Source organism: Anomaloglossus baeobatrachus, chromosome 2, assembly GCF_048569485.1.
Source record: "Anomaloglossus baeobatrachus isolate aAnoBae1 chromosome 2, aAnoBae1.hap1, whole genome shotgun sequence".
NCBI lineage: Eukaryota > Metazoa > Chordata > Amphibia > Anura > Aromobatidae > Anomaloglossus > Anomaloglossus baeobatrachus.
Genome location: NC_134354.1, coordinates 219,603,999 through 219,622,712, shown reverse-complemented (window position 1 = coordinate 219,622,712; position 18,714 = coordinate 219,603,999). Strand labels below are relative to the sequence as shown.

General features: G+C 48.6%; 1 protein-coding gene across 3 annotated transcripts in view; it reads right to left on the bottom strand.

Annotated features, from left to right (window-relative positions):
• SYCP1 (synaptonemal complex protein 1) overlaps positions 1-18,714 on the bottom strand; it is an 811,750-nt gene that overhangs the window by 752,855 nt on the left and 40,181 nt on the right. For all 3 annotated transcript variants that reach the window (XM_075335624.1, XM_075335625.1, XM_075335626.1), the window contains exon 4: positions 164-210. In XM_075335624.1, coding sequence (XP_075191739.1) covers positions 164-210 — 47 coding nt within the window. The remainder of the gene's footprint in view (positions 1-163; positions 211-18,714) is intronic.

Below are 18,714 nucleotides of genomic sequence, written 5' to 3'. Positions count from 1 at the left end.
AAGTTTACAAAAATCTAGAACAAAGAACTGTTTCATGAGGCGTCATGCGCATGAAAAACAATTTTTTTGACTCTCAGACAAAAGATTAAGTGTGTACATGCCCTAAGTGTCTCTCACTCATTTCTTTATTACTAGCAAAGGTTTAGGAAATGTATAAACATACCTCCTCTTCATTAACTGCTATTGGTAAAACCTTTAGTGAGATGCAATCTAATAAAAAAAAAAAAAAAAAAAAAAAAAAAAAAGCAGAGAACAGGTTGATACATTTACATATAAACCCTTTTTTATAGCTGGCAAGATTACATTAAGGCTATGTGCGCACTTTGCGTTTTTTCATGCGTTTCCACAGCGTTTTCAACTGCAGCGTTTTAATGCCAAAATGCATGCGTTTTGATTTTCAAGCAAAGTCTATGGGAAATTGGGAATTCTTGTGCGCACAATGCAGTTAAAAACACAGCGTTTTAGTTGCAGAAAAATTGGCAAAAACTCAGCGTTTAAAGAAGCAGCATGTCAATTGTTTTGGCCATTTGCGTTTAGAACTGCAAAGCAGAGTTTTTGCCCAAATTTCTGCCACAAAAAGGCTGCAGTTTGAACTGCACAGTGGGGTTTAGAAACCCAAATTCCCATAGACTTTGCTTGAAAAGCAGAACACAACCGTTTTGGCATTAAACGCTGCAGTTGAAAAAGCAGGTAAAAAGCAAAGTGGGGTCTTAGCCTAAATGTATGAAAATAAATGTAATTTTATGCATAAATATTAGCACACAGTTATAATTTTAATAAAATAAGCCAATTTATGTATGATTTTAATCTTGATATTTGTTATCTTTTTTTCCTTTTTTTATAGTGTTTGTATGTTTAAACTTTATTTAGCATTGTATTTATAGTCAAAACGCATCTGATTTTAAGCAGTTAAAAAGCATGTAAAACGCAGTAAAACGCAGTAAAATCGCGGTAAAAACGCAAGCGTATTTATAGCGTTTTTGTGGTCAAAACAAAATTTGACAAAGACAATTTCTGCCAGAGGATGCAGTTAGAACTGCAACTACCTCGACACAAAGTGCGCACATAGCCTAAAGGAGCTCTTTACTTGCTATTTTTAACAATATAAAAACATTGCGCATGGGAGAGGTTTATAGACCGGTCTGGTCACATGCTATTCCATGGGCAGTGTTTCAAAAAGGAGGAGAACCTGTCAGATTTAATGTACAGTGGAACCTCGCTTAACAAGTAACCCACTTTACAAGAATTTCGCTTAACAAGCAAAGCTTTCTGTAAATTTGTAACTCGGTTTACGAGAAAGCTTTGCTTGTCGAGCAAAATACTCACCGTACACTCTTTCGGTTCCGTACATCCACTGCGCTCTGACCCGCTCTTACAGTCCACACAAACACACACAAGCATGCACAAAACACACACAAACAAACACACACGCACGCACGCACACACATACAGTATTATGCTCACCTTACCTTCCGTTCCATCGCCGGCCTCATGGTTCTTGTAGAGCTACAAGACCCAAGAGTCCGGCGATGGAACGGAAGGTAAGGTGAGAATAATATGTGTACCTTCAGTTCCATCGCCGGTCTCCTGAGTCCTGTAGTTCACCTCTCCAGGATGTGTATCCGCAACCAACGCGACGAGGCAGGAACGTCGGCTGTCACCACTACTCAAAGGCAGCGCGCTGGCCAATCAGAGGCTTGCGGGTCCTGCCTGTGACCTCAGCTCTCTGACAGCGGAAATTCCGCCCTCGCCGCAATAGTAGCCTGATACACAGCCCGTACCAGCGTACAGCAAGTCCCAGGAGACCGGCGATGGACCGGAAGGTAAGGTGAGCATAATGTGCATGTGTGTGTGTGTGCTTGTATGTGTTTGTACGTGTTTGTGTGAGTTTGTGCATGTGTGGAATGGCACAATAGGGGACCAGGATGGGACATTTAACAAGTTGTGGAACGAATTGTCTGCATTGCAATGATTTCCTATGGGAAATCTTACTTTGCTGAACGAGTAACTTGGTTAACAAGCACAGTCCCAGAACGGATTGTTCTCGTTAACCAAAGTTCCACTGTATATACTTTAAATGATATTAACTAAGTTAAATGAAATACATTACACCCAGGAAAGACATTAATTCAAATACAAAAAGAAACTATACCATGTGAGCCCGAGGACTGATTAATGTGTTTCTCTACAGGATATTTCAACCTTATGTTTTATTTACATTAAATATATTAGGATAAAATTCTAAGAGCGGGTGCTTGAACAATCATGCAGATGAAATGTATATGAGGTGTGGCTTGTGTTCCACTGTCATCCACATTATATCAAATTCCCCTGAACACACAACATAGCATTGAAACATGTTGGGAGTACATAAAGGAAATAAAGAGCAGTTTTTCTGGATGTCTAACTGCTGATTAAAATATAAATGCAGTTCCAATACTAATGATAGCAATATAAATTAGTGTATATACAGTGGGTACGGAAAGTATTCAGACCCCTTTAAATTTTTCACTCTTTGTTTCATTGCAGACATTTGGTAAATTCAAAAAAGTTCATTTTTTTCTCATTAATCTACACTCTGCATCCCAATCATGACAGAAAAATAGAAATGTAGAATTTTTTGTAAATTTATTAAACAAGAAAAACTGAAATATCACATGGTCATAAGTATTCAGACCCTTTGCTCAGTATTAAGTAGAAGCACCTTTTTGAGCTAGTACAGTTATGAGTCTTCTTGGGAATGATGCAACAAGTTTTTCACACCTGGATTTAGGGATCCTCTGCCATTCTTCCTTGCAGATCTTCTCCAGTTCCATCAGATTGGATGGTGAACGTTGGTGGACAGCCATTTTCAGGTCTCTCTAGAGATGATCAATTGGGTTTAGGTCAGGGCTCTGGCTGGGCCAGTTAAGAATTGACACAGAGTTGTTCTGAAGCTACTCCTTTGTTTTTTTAGCTGTGTGCTTAGCCTTATTGTCTTGTTGGAAGGTGAACCTTCGGCCAAGTTTGAGGTCCAAAGAACTCAGGGAAGAGGTTTTCTTCCGGTATATCTCTGTACTTGGCCGCATTAATCTTTCCTTCAATTGTAACCAGTCGTCTTGTCCCTGCAGCCAAAAAACAGACCCATAGCATGATGCTGCCACCACCATGTTTCACTGTTGGGATTGTATTGTGCAGGTGATGAGCAGTGCCTGGTTTTCTCCACACATACCGCTTAGAATTATCACCAAAACAATCTATCTTCGTCTCATCAGACCAGAGAATCTTATTTCTCATAGTCTGGGAGTCCTTCATGTGTTTTTTTACAAACTTTATGCGGGCTTTCATATGTCTTGCACTGAGGAGAGGCTTTTATCGGACCACTCTGCCATAAAGGCCCGACTGGTGGAGGGCTGAAGTGATAGTTGACTGTGGAACTTTCTCCCATTTCCCTACTGCATCTCTGAAGCTTAGCCACAGTGATCTTGGGGTTCTTCGTTACCTCTTTCACCAAGGCTCTTCTCCCACGATTGCTCAGTTTGGCTCAACGGCCAAGTCTGTGAAGTGTTCTGGTGGTCCCAAACTTCTTCCACTTAAGGATTATGGAGGCCACTGTGCTCTTAGAAACCTTGAGTACTGCAGAAATTCTTTTGTAACCTTGACCAGATCTGTGCCTTGCCACAATTCTGTATCTGAGCCCCTTGGGCAGTTCCTTTGACTTCATGTTTCTCATTTGGTCTGTCATGTACTATGAGCTGTGAAGTCTTATATAGACAGGTGTGTGCCTTTCCAAATCAAGTCCTATCAGTTTAATTAAACACAGCTGGACTCCAATGAAGGAATAAAACCATCTCAAGGAAGATCACAAGGAAATGGACAGCATGTGACCTCAATATGAGTGCCTGAGCATAGGATCTGAATACTTATCACCATGTGATATTTCAGTTTTTCTTGTTTAATAAATTTCCAAAAATTTCTACATTTCCGTTTTTTGTCTGTCAAGATGGGGGATGGGGTGCAGAGTGTACATTAATGAGAAAAAAATGAACTTTTTTAATTTACCAAATGGCTGCAATGAAACAAAGAGTGAAAAATTTAAAGGGGTTTGAATACTTTCCGTACCCACTGTAAAGCAACACCCAAGACTACCACCCTTTATCCCATTTTATATAAACCCACTTCACTGTTAATATTATAGTTAATGTAAAGTTTTTACCCCTTAACACAATATGACGTGTAGGAATGTCATTTTCGCCATGTCAGGATGTGGAGAAGCATCAGGAGCTGATCATAGACGGCTCACGAGAGGATTATGTGTCTAAGGCTATGGTACGGCCGCAGGTTTGCCGCAGCTGCTCGCCGGAATCTGCAGCTATTTTTAGCTGTGGTAGTACAGCGAAATAGCTGCGGTAAACCTGCGGACATTCCTGTGGATTACCTGCGGAAGTCCCGGCCCTATCTCCATAGTGGAGGGCCGGTATTTCCGCAGGAAATTCTGCAGAAAGAATTGACATTCAATTACATGCGGCTGCAGGACATCCGCAGCATGTTCCACAGTCGCACGTATCCGCAGCATGGACAGCACTCCCCATGTCCCATAGGATAACATGGGGAGTGTCTGTGTGTGACGCCCTGGCAAAACCAGGTAGTCACAAATAGGCCCCCGCATAACACCAATCCCTCACTAGGAAACACACAGCCAACCAGAAACCCTAGTCACTCCCCCTTAGGGACCGACAGGCACACCAGTGGGCGTGACCAGGCGGTTGGGACACGCCCACCCAGGGGTCTAGACAGCCCAGGGCGGGAATACAAGGAGAAAGTGTTTGGAGTTCAGTTTGAAGAGGAGTGTGGGCTGGAGCTAACTGTAGCTCCAACAGTAAAGTTCAAGTTGAACGGTACCAGGGTAGGAGCCCTGGTGCCACTAGCTAGGAGGCAGACGGTGGTCTCCATCAGCAGGAGACGGCTCGGCAGAACCGAGGTGGACTGGGACGGGGTTGTAGCCCACCGGTACCAACACGGGAAACCGACCCGGAAACCGTAGCACAAAGGGGGGTACTCGGACCCTGAAGCCAGAACCGGAACCAAGCGAACTGGTTAATTCACCGATTGATGCCAGGACTAGAGGTCCTGTCCCACCCAAAGTCCCTCATAGAAGATAACAGCCCACCGATAGGGATAGGAGGTCACCGCCAGGGCCCATAGATCCCACGGGCCAGCATCTGCAGGCACGGCTCTTTAGGCCACATCCAGCCGGGAGCAGACTCCTGAGTTTCACACTAGGAAAGTCCACCTTACACAAACAGTGCAGAGGAAAAGGACAGAGACCACCAGCCGAGTGGGGGACCCGAATGCAACTGGCCGCGGCACGGCCACCATCACCTTGGTTTACCAGAGACTTGTGTAGTTTATTAACAGTGAGTACACAAACATCCCCTGCGGTCGCTATCCCCTGCACAGAGCCAAACGGTCCCGGGGTCACCATCCCTACCCACGAAGGGGTTAAGAACTTGCTGCACAACATCTCCCCCGAGTGCCCTGCAACAGCCGCAGTGGTGTCCCACTTCACCACACACCGTGGGTGGCGTCACAAACTCACTACGGCCTAGCCCGTACATCTATGTCCCCCCCATTTATTCAGCGTGTCCGCGAGATCCCCGGGTCCAGAGACCCTCGAGTCACTACCCCAGCAGGCCCGGATCCGAGCAGCGCCGGCTGCTGGCACGGGGGCGGCACATGTGCATGCTGAAACCTGCGGATTTATCTGGGAAATGCAGAAAATCCACTGATTTTCCGCAGATAAATCCACAGGTTTAATCTCCCATGGGCACATAGCCTAAAGGCTGCTTTACATGTGTCGATTTCTCGTATGATCGCATTTGCGATCGCACCCGCCCCCATCGTTTGTGCGGCACGGGCAATTTCTTGCCCGTGTCGCACAATGCTGTAACCCCCGTCACACGTACTTACCTTCCAAACGACCTCGCTGTGGGCGGCGAACATCCACTTCCTGAAGGGGGAGGAACGTTCGGCGTCATAGCGACGTCACACAGCGGCCGGCCAATAGAAGCGGAGGGGCGGAGATGAGCGGGATGTAAACATCCTGCCCACCTCCTTCCTTCAGCATTACCGGCGGCCGCAGGTAAGCTGCAGTTCATCGTTCCCGAGGTGTCACACGGAGCGATGTGTGCTGCCTCGGGAACAATGAACAACCGAACGTTCAATTTTTAGAAAATGAGCGACGTGTCAACGATGAACGAGAAGGTGAGTATTTCTCCTCGTTCATAGCTGTCACACGCTACGATATCACTAACGATGCCGGATGTGCGTCACTTACGACGTAACCCCGACGACATCTCGTTAGATATATCGTAGCGTGTAAAGCCCGCTTTAGGCCTCAGTTCCACTTGCGTACAAATAATCTCTCTGATACTCATCCCAAAAAGTGGGACGAGTGTCATGCGTATGGTCTTGCGTATGTCATGTGATTGCGCGTTTTTTTTCTCGCCTAGCATCCATTTGACATGGGAGTGCCATGCAAGTGCTGTGCGAGTGTGTAGGTTTTGTTTCACTTAGCATCTGGGTGATATGTGTATGCCATCCGTATGACATGCGTATGCCATTCATATGACAAGCGTATGTAATGCCATGCGATATTTTTCTTGCACCCATACACTTGCATTAGCAAGTCTGGTGTGAACAATGAAGCCATACGCAGCATGCTGCGATTTGATCCTCAGCATGAGTAGAGCTGAGGAAAATATAGCAGATGGACACTGCCTGATTGATTAACACTGGTGCGAGTGCAATCCGATGTTTTATCGGATTGCACTCGTCTGTGAAAATCGCAATTGAAACCGAGCCCTAATAGCAGCTTCTGAAGCTAACCTCTGATCATTGCTGTTAACTATTTAAATGGGTAATTCAGGTCTTTATTTTGTGTTTTGTTATGGGTTAAGAACTTATTGACAGGTAGTTGTTGTTAACTACCTGCTTGTTCTGATGGGATGGTTCCAGTTTGTATTTTTTGTCCCTTAGGGCTCATTCAGACGACCGTTCTGTTTGTCCTGGACAGTTCCTGTTTTTTTGCAGACCTACTGACAAGACCATCTTTTCAATGTCTTTTGTGTAGGATCAGATGGCACACAAAACCACTTCCGTGTGCATCAGTTCCTACAAAAAAAACACATCGGATGCAGTATGTCCGTTCTGTTATTATGGAACATGTCCTATTCTATTCCGTAATTGCGGACAGTGATACAATACAAGTCAATGGGTTTGCAAAATCCACGGAAGCCACATGGAAGCACTTCCGTGTGACTTCTGTCGGGTGCCCCTGCTGTCTGTATCCCACTCCTGCACCAGCTTCGCAACTGCTCGCACGGCAGTGTGTCAGCATCTGTGCGCACAACAATGCGGAGATGATGAGCGCCGACATCAAGAGGATAGCAAAGTTCACTACCTGCTGTGATGAAATTTGCTGCACTCCTGACGTCAGCGCTCGTCACTGACTTCCATGCCCGCCGCGTTCTCACATCAAGTCTCGCAGGCGACCCGAGACTGTGACTAGCAGTGACGTCATGAGTTCCCGCAATGAAAGTCAGTGACGAGCGCTGACGCCAGGAGTGCAGCGGCGTTCATCACCCAGGCTAATTAAGTCAGCGCTCGTCATGCCCTGCGGTGACCTGGGCTGAGCTATTAATGTTAGCTCAGGTCAGTGCACTGCTCTCCCAGCCAAAGCGGAATATCCTATTCTTCATTGAGCAGGACAGTGAATATGGATCGTCGTGGGACCCTCTTATTGGATTACACCAGACCTGGATTTGATTTTTCTTTCCAATAAATTGGTGAAACAGGGAATATTTTGGGGAGTGTTTTTTTTTTTTTAAATAAAAATTTGTTTGTCATCTATGTGACATTACACAGCTGGTATCAACCCCATATATTACCCCGACTGCCACCGCACCAGAGCAATCGGGAAGAGCTGGGTAACATCCCAGGACTGTTGCATTTACTGGATGCGGCAATTGCAGCCAGCTGCTGGCTGATATTTTTAGGCTGTGGGGCTCCCGATTACGTGGGTCTCCCCAGCCTGAGAATACCAGCCAGCAGCTGTGAGGCTTTAACTTGGTTGGTATCAAAATTGGGGGGAAATGCATGCTTTTTTAAATTATTTATTTATTGGACTGTACAATATAGACCCGCCCACCGGCGGCTGTGATTGGTTGTAGTCATACAGCTGTCACTCAGCATGGGGGCGCATCTGACTACAACCAATCACAGACATCGGTGAGCAAGGGAAGCAGTGAATATGTATTAGCCAAATGAGCGGCCGGCTCGGGAAGAACAAAGAGCTACCGCAGGAGCAGTGTGAGCCTCCCTGGTGATCGGTGAGTATGTAGCGCTTGCTCCTACCTCTTTGCGCCGGATTCTTTTCCCCATTGACTTTATATGGGGACAAGCATCTGGCCAGATACCATGGACAGCATGTAACACTCCTTCCGTCTTTTTTTGCGGTCCGCAAAAAAAAGACGGAAGTCACACGGATGACACACGGACCGTATACAGAACGGAATTCACACGGATGTCACACAGATGCATCCGTGAAAACACAGGACCGTGTTTTGCGGACCGCAAAAACGGAACTGTCATGTCAATGTAGCCTTATGTGTGTCACTCATAATTTTTTTCACACCCAGTGTGTCTTTCTGCTTAAGTTGCATTGTATTATAATTTTCTAGTTGTCTCCAGCCCCTGCAGACTTCTTTTATATACCCTCCTATCTCTTAAATTTCTCTTTCCCCTTTTCCCTTCCTTCTTCTATTACCTGTCATGTAAAACATGCAATTAAGTCACAGATATTGGGTTAATCTGCAGGGTAATAGCATTCTAAAGCCGTCTGGCCACTGTACTGACTGCCCTGCTGCCAAGAGAGAATTAAAGGGGTGGTCCAAAGGCTGATGAAATTTCAATCTAAATCCCTATCATATTTATTGACCCAATCTAAACTAAAAATTTCCTACCCTTCCCTAACTACACTATCTAACTACTATTTTTTTTTTCCTTACTTACTGTCTGGCGACGCTTTGTTTGAGAATACCAGTGCATGCTGGGTACTCAACAAAGTAACATAGAGGCTGTAACAGTGACCTCAGCCACTGCCCCCTCCCTGAAATAAAGCGTTAGTGACACTCATTTCAGGGGCTGTTCTATTGCTTCCTGCCCGCTGTGCACTGTGCGATCTGCGGCAGCATCCGCTCTGTTGCAGGATCAGATCAGTAGAGCCGGCAACGCAGAGCAGCGTGGACTATTAGTGCACAGTGTCAGAGTACCCAGCAGAGTGCAGAGCGGACAGAGCAGTCCCTGAAATGAGTATCACTGATAACATTTTGTTTTAGGGAGGGGGCAGAGGCTATGTCAGTGACCTCAGCCTCTGCCCTCTGATGATTCATTTGAATATGTCATGATGCACTGGAATTCTCAAACAAAGCGTTATCAGATTATCAGACAGGAAGTTGGGGAAAAAAAGTCAACATTCAAAAAAAAATAAAAATAAAATCTTTATTTTTATATAGCGCTAACATATTCCACAGCACTTTACATACATCAGGAACACTGTCCCCATTGGGGCTCACAATCTAAAGTCCCTATCTGTATGTCTTTGGAGTGTGGGAGGAAACCGGAGTATCCGGAGGAAACCCACGCAAACACGGGGAGAACATACAAACTCCATGCAGATGGTGTCCTCGGTGGGATTTGAACCCAGGACCCCAGCACTGCAAGACTACAGTGCTAACCACTGAGCCACCGTGCTGCCCTTTAAACTTGTGTCCAGCAGCCTCCTAGGCTTTCTACCTGATCTAAGCTGTTGAGCCACTAGGTTGGTTAGATAGTGTGGTCAAGGAAGGCTAGGGAATTTTTAATGCAGCTGTATTAGAAATTACTTTAGATTGGGGCAATAAAAAGGTATTTAGATAAATTTCATCAGCTTTTGGACCACCCCTTTAACTTCATTCCTCTCAGCAGCCTCAGGCTTTCAGTGAAAGAGGTGTGACAGCAAAGCTCCGGTCACTACTCAGTACATTGAGTGGCGGCTGTAACTACACCCCGGCACTGTTCCAACACTTCAATGCTTCAGTACAGAGCTGGCTGTCAGTCAGTGTTAGGAGCTTGCTAACAGCTTCTGCTCACTATGCACTGAGCAGTGACTGAAAACCCAAGGCTGCTGGGAAGAATTAAAGAAGATTTTGGGTACTCACCGTAAAATCTCTTTCTTGGAGCCTTCATTGGGTCACACAGGATACCATGGGTGTATGCTTGCTGCCACAGGGAGGCTGACACTATGCAAAAAAGGTTAGTTCCTCCAGCAGTATACACCCATCAACTGGCAAACCTGACTTCAGTTAGTGAGAAAGCAGTAGGAGAAGCTTTTAAATGATACAGAAACAGCTGTAACAAGACATAAGTTAACAGTACAATGCAAAACTCTGAAAGGCCTAAAACACACTTCCGCAAAAAAAACGTACGTGTCTCACGGTCCGTTTTTCGGGTCCGTGTTCCATTTTTTAGGGGCGTTTCTCCGTTACATATGGCATCCGTGTGATGGCGTATGCGAGCCGTGTGTGCATGTGGAATGTCCGTATTGACATAAAATACGTACATGTGCTGTCCGTGTGCTGTCCGTTTTTAAAGGCCCGCATTCTTACCCAATTAACGATTTTAATCATTCATCATGAGATCCTGGTGTTGTTGTTTGATTTCAAATGACCTGATAGATTGGAAACAAGTGTTGCAGATTTTTTGATGAAAAACGGACACAGACGATACGTGCTGAACACGGACATACTCCGTGTGCGGTCTGTGCAGGCACGGACCCATAGACTAAAGCGGGTCCGTGCCTGCATGCTGCCGGCCAAAAACGGACAAGTCGTCCGTGTAGAAAAGCGCACACACGTACTTACCACACGGACACACGTTCCGTGTGATTTCATGTGTGTGTGCCATCTACCATTGAATAACATGGGTCTCCGTGTCTTCGTGTCTCCGATAAGTGCAAATACGTACCGCACACGTACAAAAAAAAACGGATGTGTGTTGCGGGTCAAACAAAAAGCACAAGGGTGGGTGCTGTGTCCCCCATTGAAGGCTCCAAGAAAGAGATTTTACGGTTCGTACCCAAAATCTTCTTTTCTTTATCGCTTCATTGGGGGACACAGGATACCATGGGATGTCCTAAAGCAATCCCTAGGGTGGGTGTCAAAAGGCACATCTTAAGTATGATCTCGGCCCACTGCCACCTGCAGGACCCGTCTACCAAGGTTCGTATCTGAAGATGCATAGATGTGAACCTTGTAGAACTTTGAAAAGGTAATAATAGAGGACCAAGTGGCCGCCTTGCACAGTTGCAACACCGGGGCCTGGTGGCGCACTGCCACACAAAGCTCCCACTGCCCTAGTGGAATGAGCCGTCACTCTAAGAGGGCGAGTTCTGTCTTTCAGCCAGTAAGCTTCAAGGATGGCGAATCAGATCCACCAAGCAATGGTAGATTTGGAGGCAGGAAGGCCTTTAAGCTGACTTGAAGGGAGCGCAAATAAGGAATCAGAGCATCTGAAGGATGCCATTCTGGCTACGTTGAGACGAAGCGCTCTGACGAGATCCAAGTGGTTCAGCATGGGCAGCTTCCTGGAGAAAGGTCCTAACCTGCGACCCAGAGGCAAGACATTTCTGTAACAATACCAAGAGGGCAGAGTTCTGAACCTTTAGAGAACTGAGGGCTAGGCCAGAATCAAGACCCAATTGCAAAAAGGCCAAGATGACGGGCAGGGAGAAGGTTATAGGGGGAGTCTGGGAAGACTCGCACCAGCAGAAAAAAGCCTTCTACGTATGATGGTAAATACAGGATGAAGACAGCTTCCGCGCCTTAATCATTATTTGTATGATCTGATACGAAAAGCCAGAAGGAAGATCTTAGAACGGCGGCCTCAACAGCCATGCCATTAAATTGAACGACTGAGAATTCCGATGGAAGAGAAGACCCTGAGAGAGAAGATCTGGACGGTCTTGGAGTCTCCAAGGGATGTCTGTGAGGAGTAGAACTAGCTCCGCGTACCAAGGACGTCTTGGCCAATCTGGGGCAATGAGTATGACGAGTACTCACTCCGACTTGATCTTCTTGATGGTTCTTTTAAGAAGCGGGAGTGGTGGAAACAGGTACGGAAGAGAGAACTGCGACCAGGTGACCGCCAGAGCGTCGGTTCCGACCTAGGGGATCTAGGGGGCTAGGGGGTCTCGGTACCTGGAGACGAATATCAGTACCTTGTGGTTCCATCTGGAAGCTGTGAGGTCCATGTCCGGTACCCCCCACTTGCGGCAAATCTGATCGAAGACAGCGTAGTGGAGGGACCACTCCCCCGCAGCTAGACCCTCTCAGCTGAGCAAGTCAGCTGCCCAATTGTCCACTCCCGGAATGTGGACCGCTGAGATGGCTGGAATGTGAAGTTCAGCCCAGACTAGGACCTGGGACACCTCTTCCATCATGGAATGGCTTTGTGTTGTGAATATCATCAGAGATGGTGCTGTTCCTGGGAGTGTTTCTAGACTCCCTCTGGTGGCAAGTGCTGGTAGTGAGTTTGATTCTGCATCTGTCGCTCAGACAGGTGTTGGAGATGATTGCTGTTTCAGGAAGCCTATGGAGTTCAGCCTGGAGGGATATAGGAAGGCAGTCTCTGACTAACTTTTGCTGGTGATAATTGTTTCTGCTTCTTGAATTTTGTCCTCCAGCCTTTAGGCTTTTGCCTTTTTTGCTTCGCCTTTTTAGATTCTCCAGGAATGATTTCTACAGTGATTTTTCGTTCCTTTGCATCGGTTTTTTCCCATGTCATCCTGAGTCTGCAGCTATGCCTCATAAATATTTTGTTCTCTTAGTCTGGGCTTGGTTAAAGGCTGAATTTGCACTGAAGGGCGTTTCTGCTTAATCTATGTCTGTTTCTAAATCAGTGTTTGAGAATATTCCCTTTTGTTTCTTGCAAGTGTATAAGTGCTCTTCCTGCACTATTTTTGGAGAGCAATTTATTCCCAGAAAGAAAGGGAGTTTTTACTCCCTGTTTGATCAGGAGTTTTGTATTTTTGTATCTCATGTGTTTTTGTAGTTACGATATTTTCTAATATATTTGCATTTTCTATTTAAATGTATTTGCACAGGAGTTCCTGATCTAGTGGGAGGAAAGATTGTGTGCTCTTTAAGGGAATTTTTGATTATCAGGTGTTGGTATTATTCAGTGTTTTAACTGGCTGCAACCAGTAATCTATTCTATAATTTTGTATCTAGCTAGCAGGGCTTCACTTTGCTTATTTCTATATATCTACCAATTGTGTATTGTTTTTTCTTACATCACCGTCATTATATGTTGGGGGCTTTGACTTTCCTTTGGGGCTGCTCTGAGGCAAGTCAGGATTCCTCCTTACCACCTTTGAGGTTAGTTAGTTAGTTCTCCGGCGGTGACGAAGAATCTAGGTTTGTTAGGAATGCTCCACCGCTACTTCTAGTTTTGTTTGTGTAGTCAGAGGATTGCCCTGTACAGCCCTGTACAGTGAGGTCCTTGAATGTTGCTCCCCAGCCGAGAAGGCTGGCATCCGTGGTTACAATCGTCCAGTGCAATGGGAGGAAGGATCTCCCCGGGAGAATGGAGGGGAGCACTTCCAACAATCTAGGGATCTTTTGACCCTGGGGGAAGTATCACAAGACGGTCCAGCGAGTGAATAGACCTGTCCCATGATGAGAGGAGAAAACCCTGAAGGGGCGAGTGTGGAACTGAGCAAAGGGAACTGTTTCCATTGCAGCCCCCATCTTGCCCATCACTCTCATAGCGAGATGGAGTGAGCAGGGGGCAGGACGTTGTAGGGTCTGAATTCCCCTAGGAAGGGCAAAGTGATTGTCCTTGGGTAGGATGAGTCTCGCATGGGAAGTGTCGAGTGTCATCCCCAGAAAGTTGATCCGCTACACAGGGGTAAGGGATGACTTTGATCTGTTGACAATCTGACCAAGGCGCTGAAGTGTCCAAGGTTATTTGAAGGCTGCCGCGGTACTCCTCGTGGGAGGGGGCCTTGATGAGAATGTCGTCCAAGTAAGGGATGATAAGATTTCCCCGGATCCGAAGAATAGTCATCATCGTGGCCAGGACCTTGGTGAACACTCTGGGCACTATGGAAAGTCTGAAACGCAATGTGGTGAACTGGAAAAAGTGGCCCTGAATCGTAAAACGTAGAAACATCTGATGAGAGGGAAAGATCGGAATGTGTAGGTAAGCATCCTGGATGTCCACTGAACAGAGCTACTCCCTGGGTTTCTTGGTGGCTATGATCGAACGGAGAGACTACATGCAGAAGTGTCAGAAACAGACGCATTTGTTCAGGAGTTTCAGATCGAGTGCCCTCCTGGTTTGGGACCACAAAGAGGTTTGAGTAGAATCCCAAGAAAGGCTGCGAGAATGATGACTCTGGAGTCGAGGAAAGTCTGAATGGGTGAGAAAAAGGCTGGGATAAGAGAGTGATCTTTGGGAGGGATTCGAAGAAGCATGGTAGAGGGACAGAGGAAAACTCTATCTTGTAGCCATAAGAGATGAGAGTCTCTGGCCCGGGCGTCGTCTATCACGGACTGGCACATGTCCTTGAACCAGAGGAGATGACCTCCCACCCTTTATGCCCTGTATTGTCTATATTTGTTATGCAAACCAATATAATCTGAATTAGAAAAAAATGAAACCTAAAGCGATTAAGATTATGCATGTACTGCAAGTTGGTATAAAAAAAACCATCAGCTCATTATGCAAAAAAAAGCCCTAACACTGTTTCGCTGATGGAAAAAATAAAAAACAGTATGAGTCTCAGAAAATGGCAACACAAACTAAATTATTTATTTTATTTTTTTTTTCAAACTTCTGAATTATTTTACCATTTAAAGGGAAACTGTCACTATTAACCTGCAAATATGGAGTTAATAATCTGCAGGTTAATAGTGTTTGGAACCTGCCCGGCAACTGCATATTGTAGCGGTCTGGACTAGCCAGGTAGCCACAGACAAAACACACATACACCCCCACCCCCGGACAGTAACATTAGTCAGACACAAAACCCTTGTTGCCTCCCTCCAGGGTCTGATGTCCACACCAGGTGGGGCGGAGCCAGGCGGTTAGTCCCGCGCACCGAGGAGTTCACAGGCCTGGAGGCGGGAAAAGCAGACAGTTTAGTTCAGGAGGTGAAAGTGAGAGGTCATGTACTGTGAGTGTCTGGGTTGGAGCCCAGGCACTGAGAGCAAGGTTGGCAGACGGTGGTGGCCGTCTGCAGGAGTTGGTGGAACTCCGCAGAGCCGTAAGGACCGGGGCTGGGCAGTGGCCCACCGGTACCAGACCGGGGAACGGAGTGAAGCTAAGCACACCCAGGAAGGGCCATCGGACCCCGACCAGGCTTGGAGCCGCCAACAATAGTCAAATCCGAATGTGACAGGAACCCCCGGGGTTCCCTAACAACCAAGTCCCGATTGAAGGCAACCGCTCACACCGTGAGGACATACAGCCACCGCCACCGGCTAGAAGTCCAAGGGCCAGCGCCTGCGGGCAAAACGGGCTCCTCCGGTATCTATACACCGGGGAGCGGACTACCGTTGGGAAGCCATTGGAGTCAACACAGTACACAAAGGTGCAGGGAGAGACAGCCACCATCACCTGCCGGCTGCGGGACCCATCCATCCAGCCGTTTTGTTTACCAGAGACTTTGTGCATCAATTGCGGAGTGAGTACACCCGTGCCATCCGGCACCGCGCCGCGCTGTCTCTGCAACCCTGCATCTCACCGACCCTGCCTCCCCGTCACACCACCGGGCCCCGGGACCACCAACTCCTACCCACGGAGGGGGAAAACAAATCCCAGCTGCTCCCTACCATCGCTCCCGGGATCCCCGTCACCAGCAGCGGTGGTGCCCATCTTCACCACAACCCGTGGGTGGCGTCACGAACAATCTCCCTAACCAATCCACCCCCCTTTTCACTGACGGGTGAGGAGCTCTGCTCGAGTCCCCGGATCCGGTCCACCGCTCGAGCCACCGAGCAGCAGCAGCAGAAGCCCCGGACCCGAGCGTGGCGAGCGCGTCCCCTCCGCCCTCGACAATATCGAACGCCTCTACAGGGAGGAAATGGACTTTATTCCTCCTGGCAGCGTACATGTTTTAAGTCACAGAGGGGGGCCCAGCGAGGGTTCAGTCACCGCTTTATGCATGAAGAGCAGCAGCTGTAATCGCCTCCCCGCAGTGACTGACGGTTGGTTCTAATGCTGCATGGCTGTCAGTCAGTGCGGTGGGTACAGTTACAGCTGCCACTCTTCATACCCAGAGCGGTGAATGAACCCTAAATCGTTTTTTCATGTGACAGGTTTCCTTTAAACGCCAAAAAAATGAAATAAGCCCCGGACCCGAGCATGGCGAGTGCGTCCCCTCTGCCCGCGACAACTTGGCGTCGCGAACAGGATAGAACCGATCTACTTACCAGTAGAAGTGCGCCTTGTGATCCCCGGCGGCGGCGTCCGGCCGAAAATTTTGAAGCGCCGCCATTTTTGGCGCGAAGATTTCCCGCTCGAGCGTCTTCCCCAAGCAGGGAAGGCGCGAAAAGCGAAGCCCCACCCCCAACAAGCGGAAGTGCTAGAGAGAACCAAGGGGGGGCAGGTGAAAACCTGCCTAATGTAGCCGAGGCCGGGAAGAGCGGGGACGCCAGGACTCTGCAAACATTTGGTTCCTGGAACACTGCTGCGCAAGATGTCCCGTCCGTCCGTCACCACTGAAACCCCATAGCCCACGCCAGGAACAGCGGCGTGGGTGGAGGTCCGGACCGCACGAATGTGCAGCCACCTGCAGGCCCAAGTGCAGTCCCTCTTGGAAGAATGGATTGCCGACATGGCGGAAGTGGCGGCGGCCGTGCGGAGACGCGAGGTGGAGACAGAGTTGGAGGAGCGGGTAGGTGACCCACGCCCCTGTGTCCCCGAGGGACCGGTCGCTGCGGCTGAGGGGCCCGGTTTGCGCCCGCTCACCCTGCTGCTTCCACCGCTATCCGTTTCGGCTGCTGCTGCCCCACCACTAGGCCCGCTACCCCCACCACCGGTAGCGGAGTTCCGGCCGTCCGCCCTGGAGGACCAGCCTGCCCGTGATGTCCGCAGATGACCCGCACCGCTACCATGGAAGATCCAGCGGGAGGAGCCCGTCCGCGAAGAAGAGCCGTCGGCATCGGAAATGGCCGCACCTAAGTCCGGTCCGGCTCCGGTAGTCCGTCCGGTCCAGAAGGAGGCAGAGGCCCAGCCAGTAAGGACCCCTGTTCCCAAAACCCAAACCTCGGCTGAGGCTGCGCCAGGTCGCCGCTGTGAGGCAGCACCTCAGGCCATGTCACCGCGGGACCTTCCAAAATGGGTGCCAGTTGTGGGCAGCATGAAGGAAGTCCCGCGGGGCCCGACCCGTGCGCAGGGGCATGCAGATGCCCCTTATTGGGACAGGGAACCGAACCTGCTGGGCCGGGAAATTGCCGAGAGGGAGCAACAAAGAGCCGAAGTGGTGGCCCGCACCATCCGCGAAAATGACAACCTCCGCCATGCTACATTCCGGGTACGGGGCCCGGTGTATGAAGGTCAGGTCTGGAGATTTGATCCCCACCAGGGGTACGGCTTTATTTATGAGCCAGGCTTGCAGGCCGAGGTGTTCATGGCTCGCTGAGACATGCATGCCCATCTGCCGACGGGCCACCCAGGCCGAGACCTGCTGCCAGGTGACCTCGTGTCCTACACTCGACACGGCGGGGAGAGGGGCTGATTTGCCCTCGATGTAAAAGGTGAGGGAAGGCCGTAGTTTCCAAGTGGAGTCCCAGTCCCCTCCTCCACCTTGCCGTCAGGATGTCGAGGTGGAGAAAGTCTACGAGGATGTCGACCTAAAGTGAAGGCAGCGGTCCACCGTTGCACCCTGTTGTCCCCCGTTGGGACCTTCAGCAAGATGAACACTAATCAATCCGAAAATCATCTGATTACCGTCTGAGAAGAAAACCGTCCCCGTTGGGACTGGAGTTGCCCTGTTGATAAGTTCACCCCCATACCCACATGAGAAACTCCTCATGGACATGGCCGAGAACTAGCAGGCCACCCACGAACTTGTGGGCCTGTAAATAATGTTGTGGGATGGATACGGTTGCCGCCTCCGGAGAGGCAGATTGGAGGAAGGGCCCGCAGTAGAGCAGGCTGGGGCCCGGCCACGACCAGGACCAGTGGCCATCCTCCGGGGGTCAGGGGTCCCCCTTGGACGTGGGGTCCCCTGAAGTGACAGTCGGGTGCGGGTTACCGTACCCGTTCCCGCTCGGGCAGCCTGAACCTGGACTGGGGTAAAGAGGTGCTGCAGTTCTTAGGGGCAGTATCAGGGCTAGGTTGCTTGGGTGGGAGAGCGGAAGACATCCGTCCGTCCGTCCGTCAGTATTAAAAATGTTTTATATGTGCAACGTTTAAAGTGACCAGAAGAATGCTTATGTTGATATCTTTTACCATTTACATGTTATTTATATTTTTACAGTTTGAAAAATAAAACCGGTGATGGACGGGCAGCCTGCGGACGGTCTGCATTTTACCAAGGGGGAATGTGGCGCCCTGGACTAGCCAGGTAGCCACAGACAAAACACACATACACCCCCACCCCCGGACAGTAACATTAGTCAGACACAA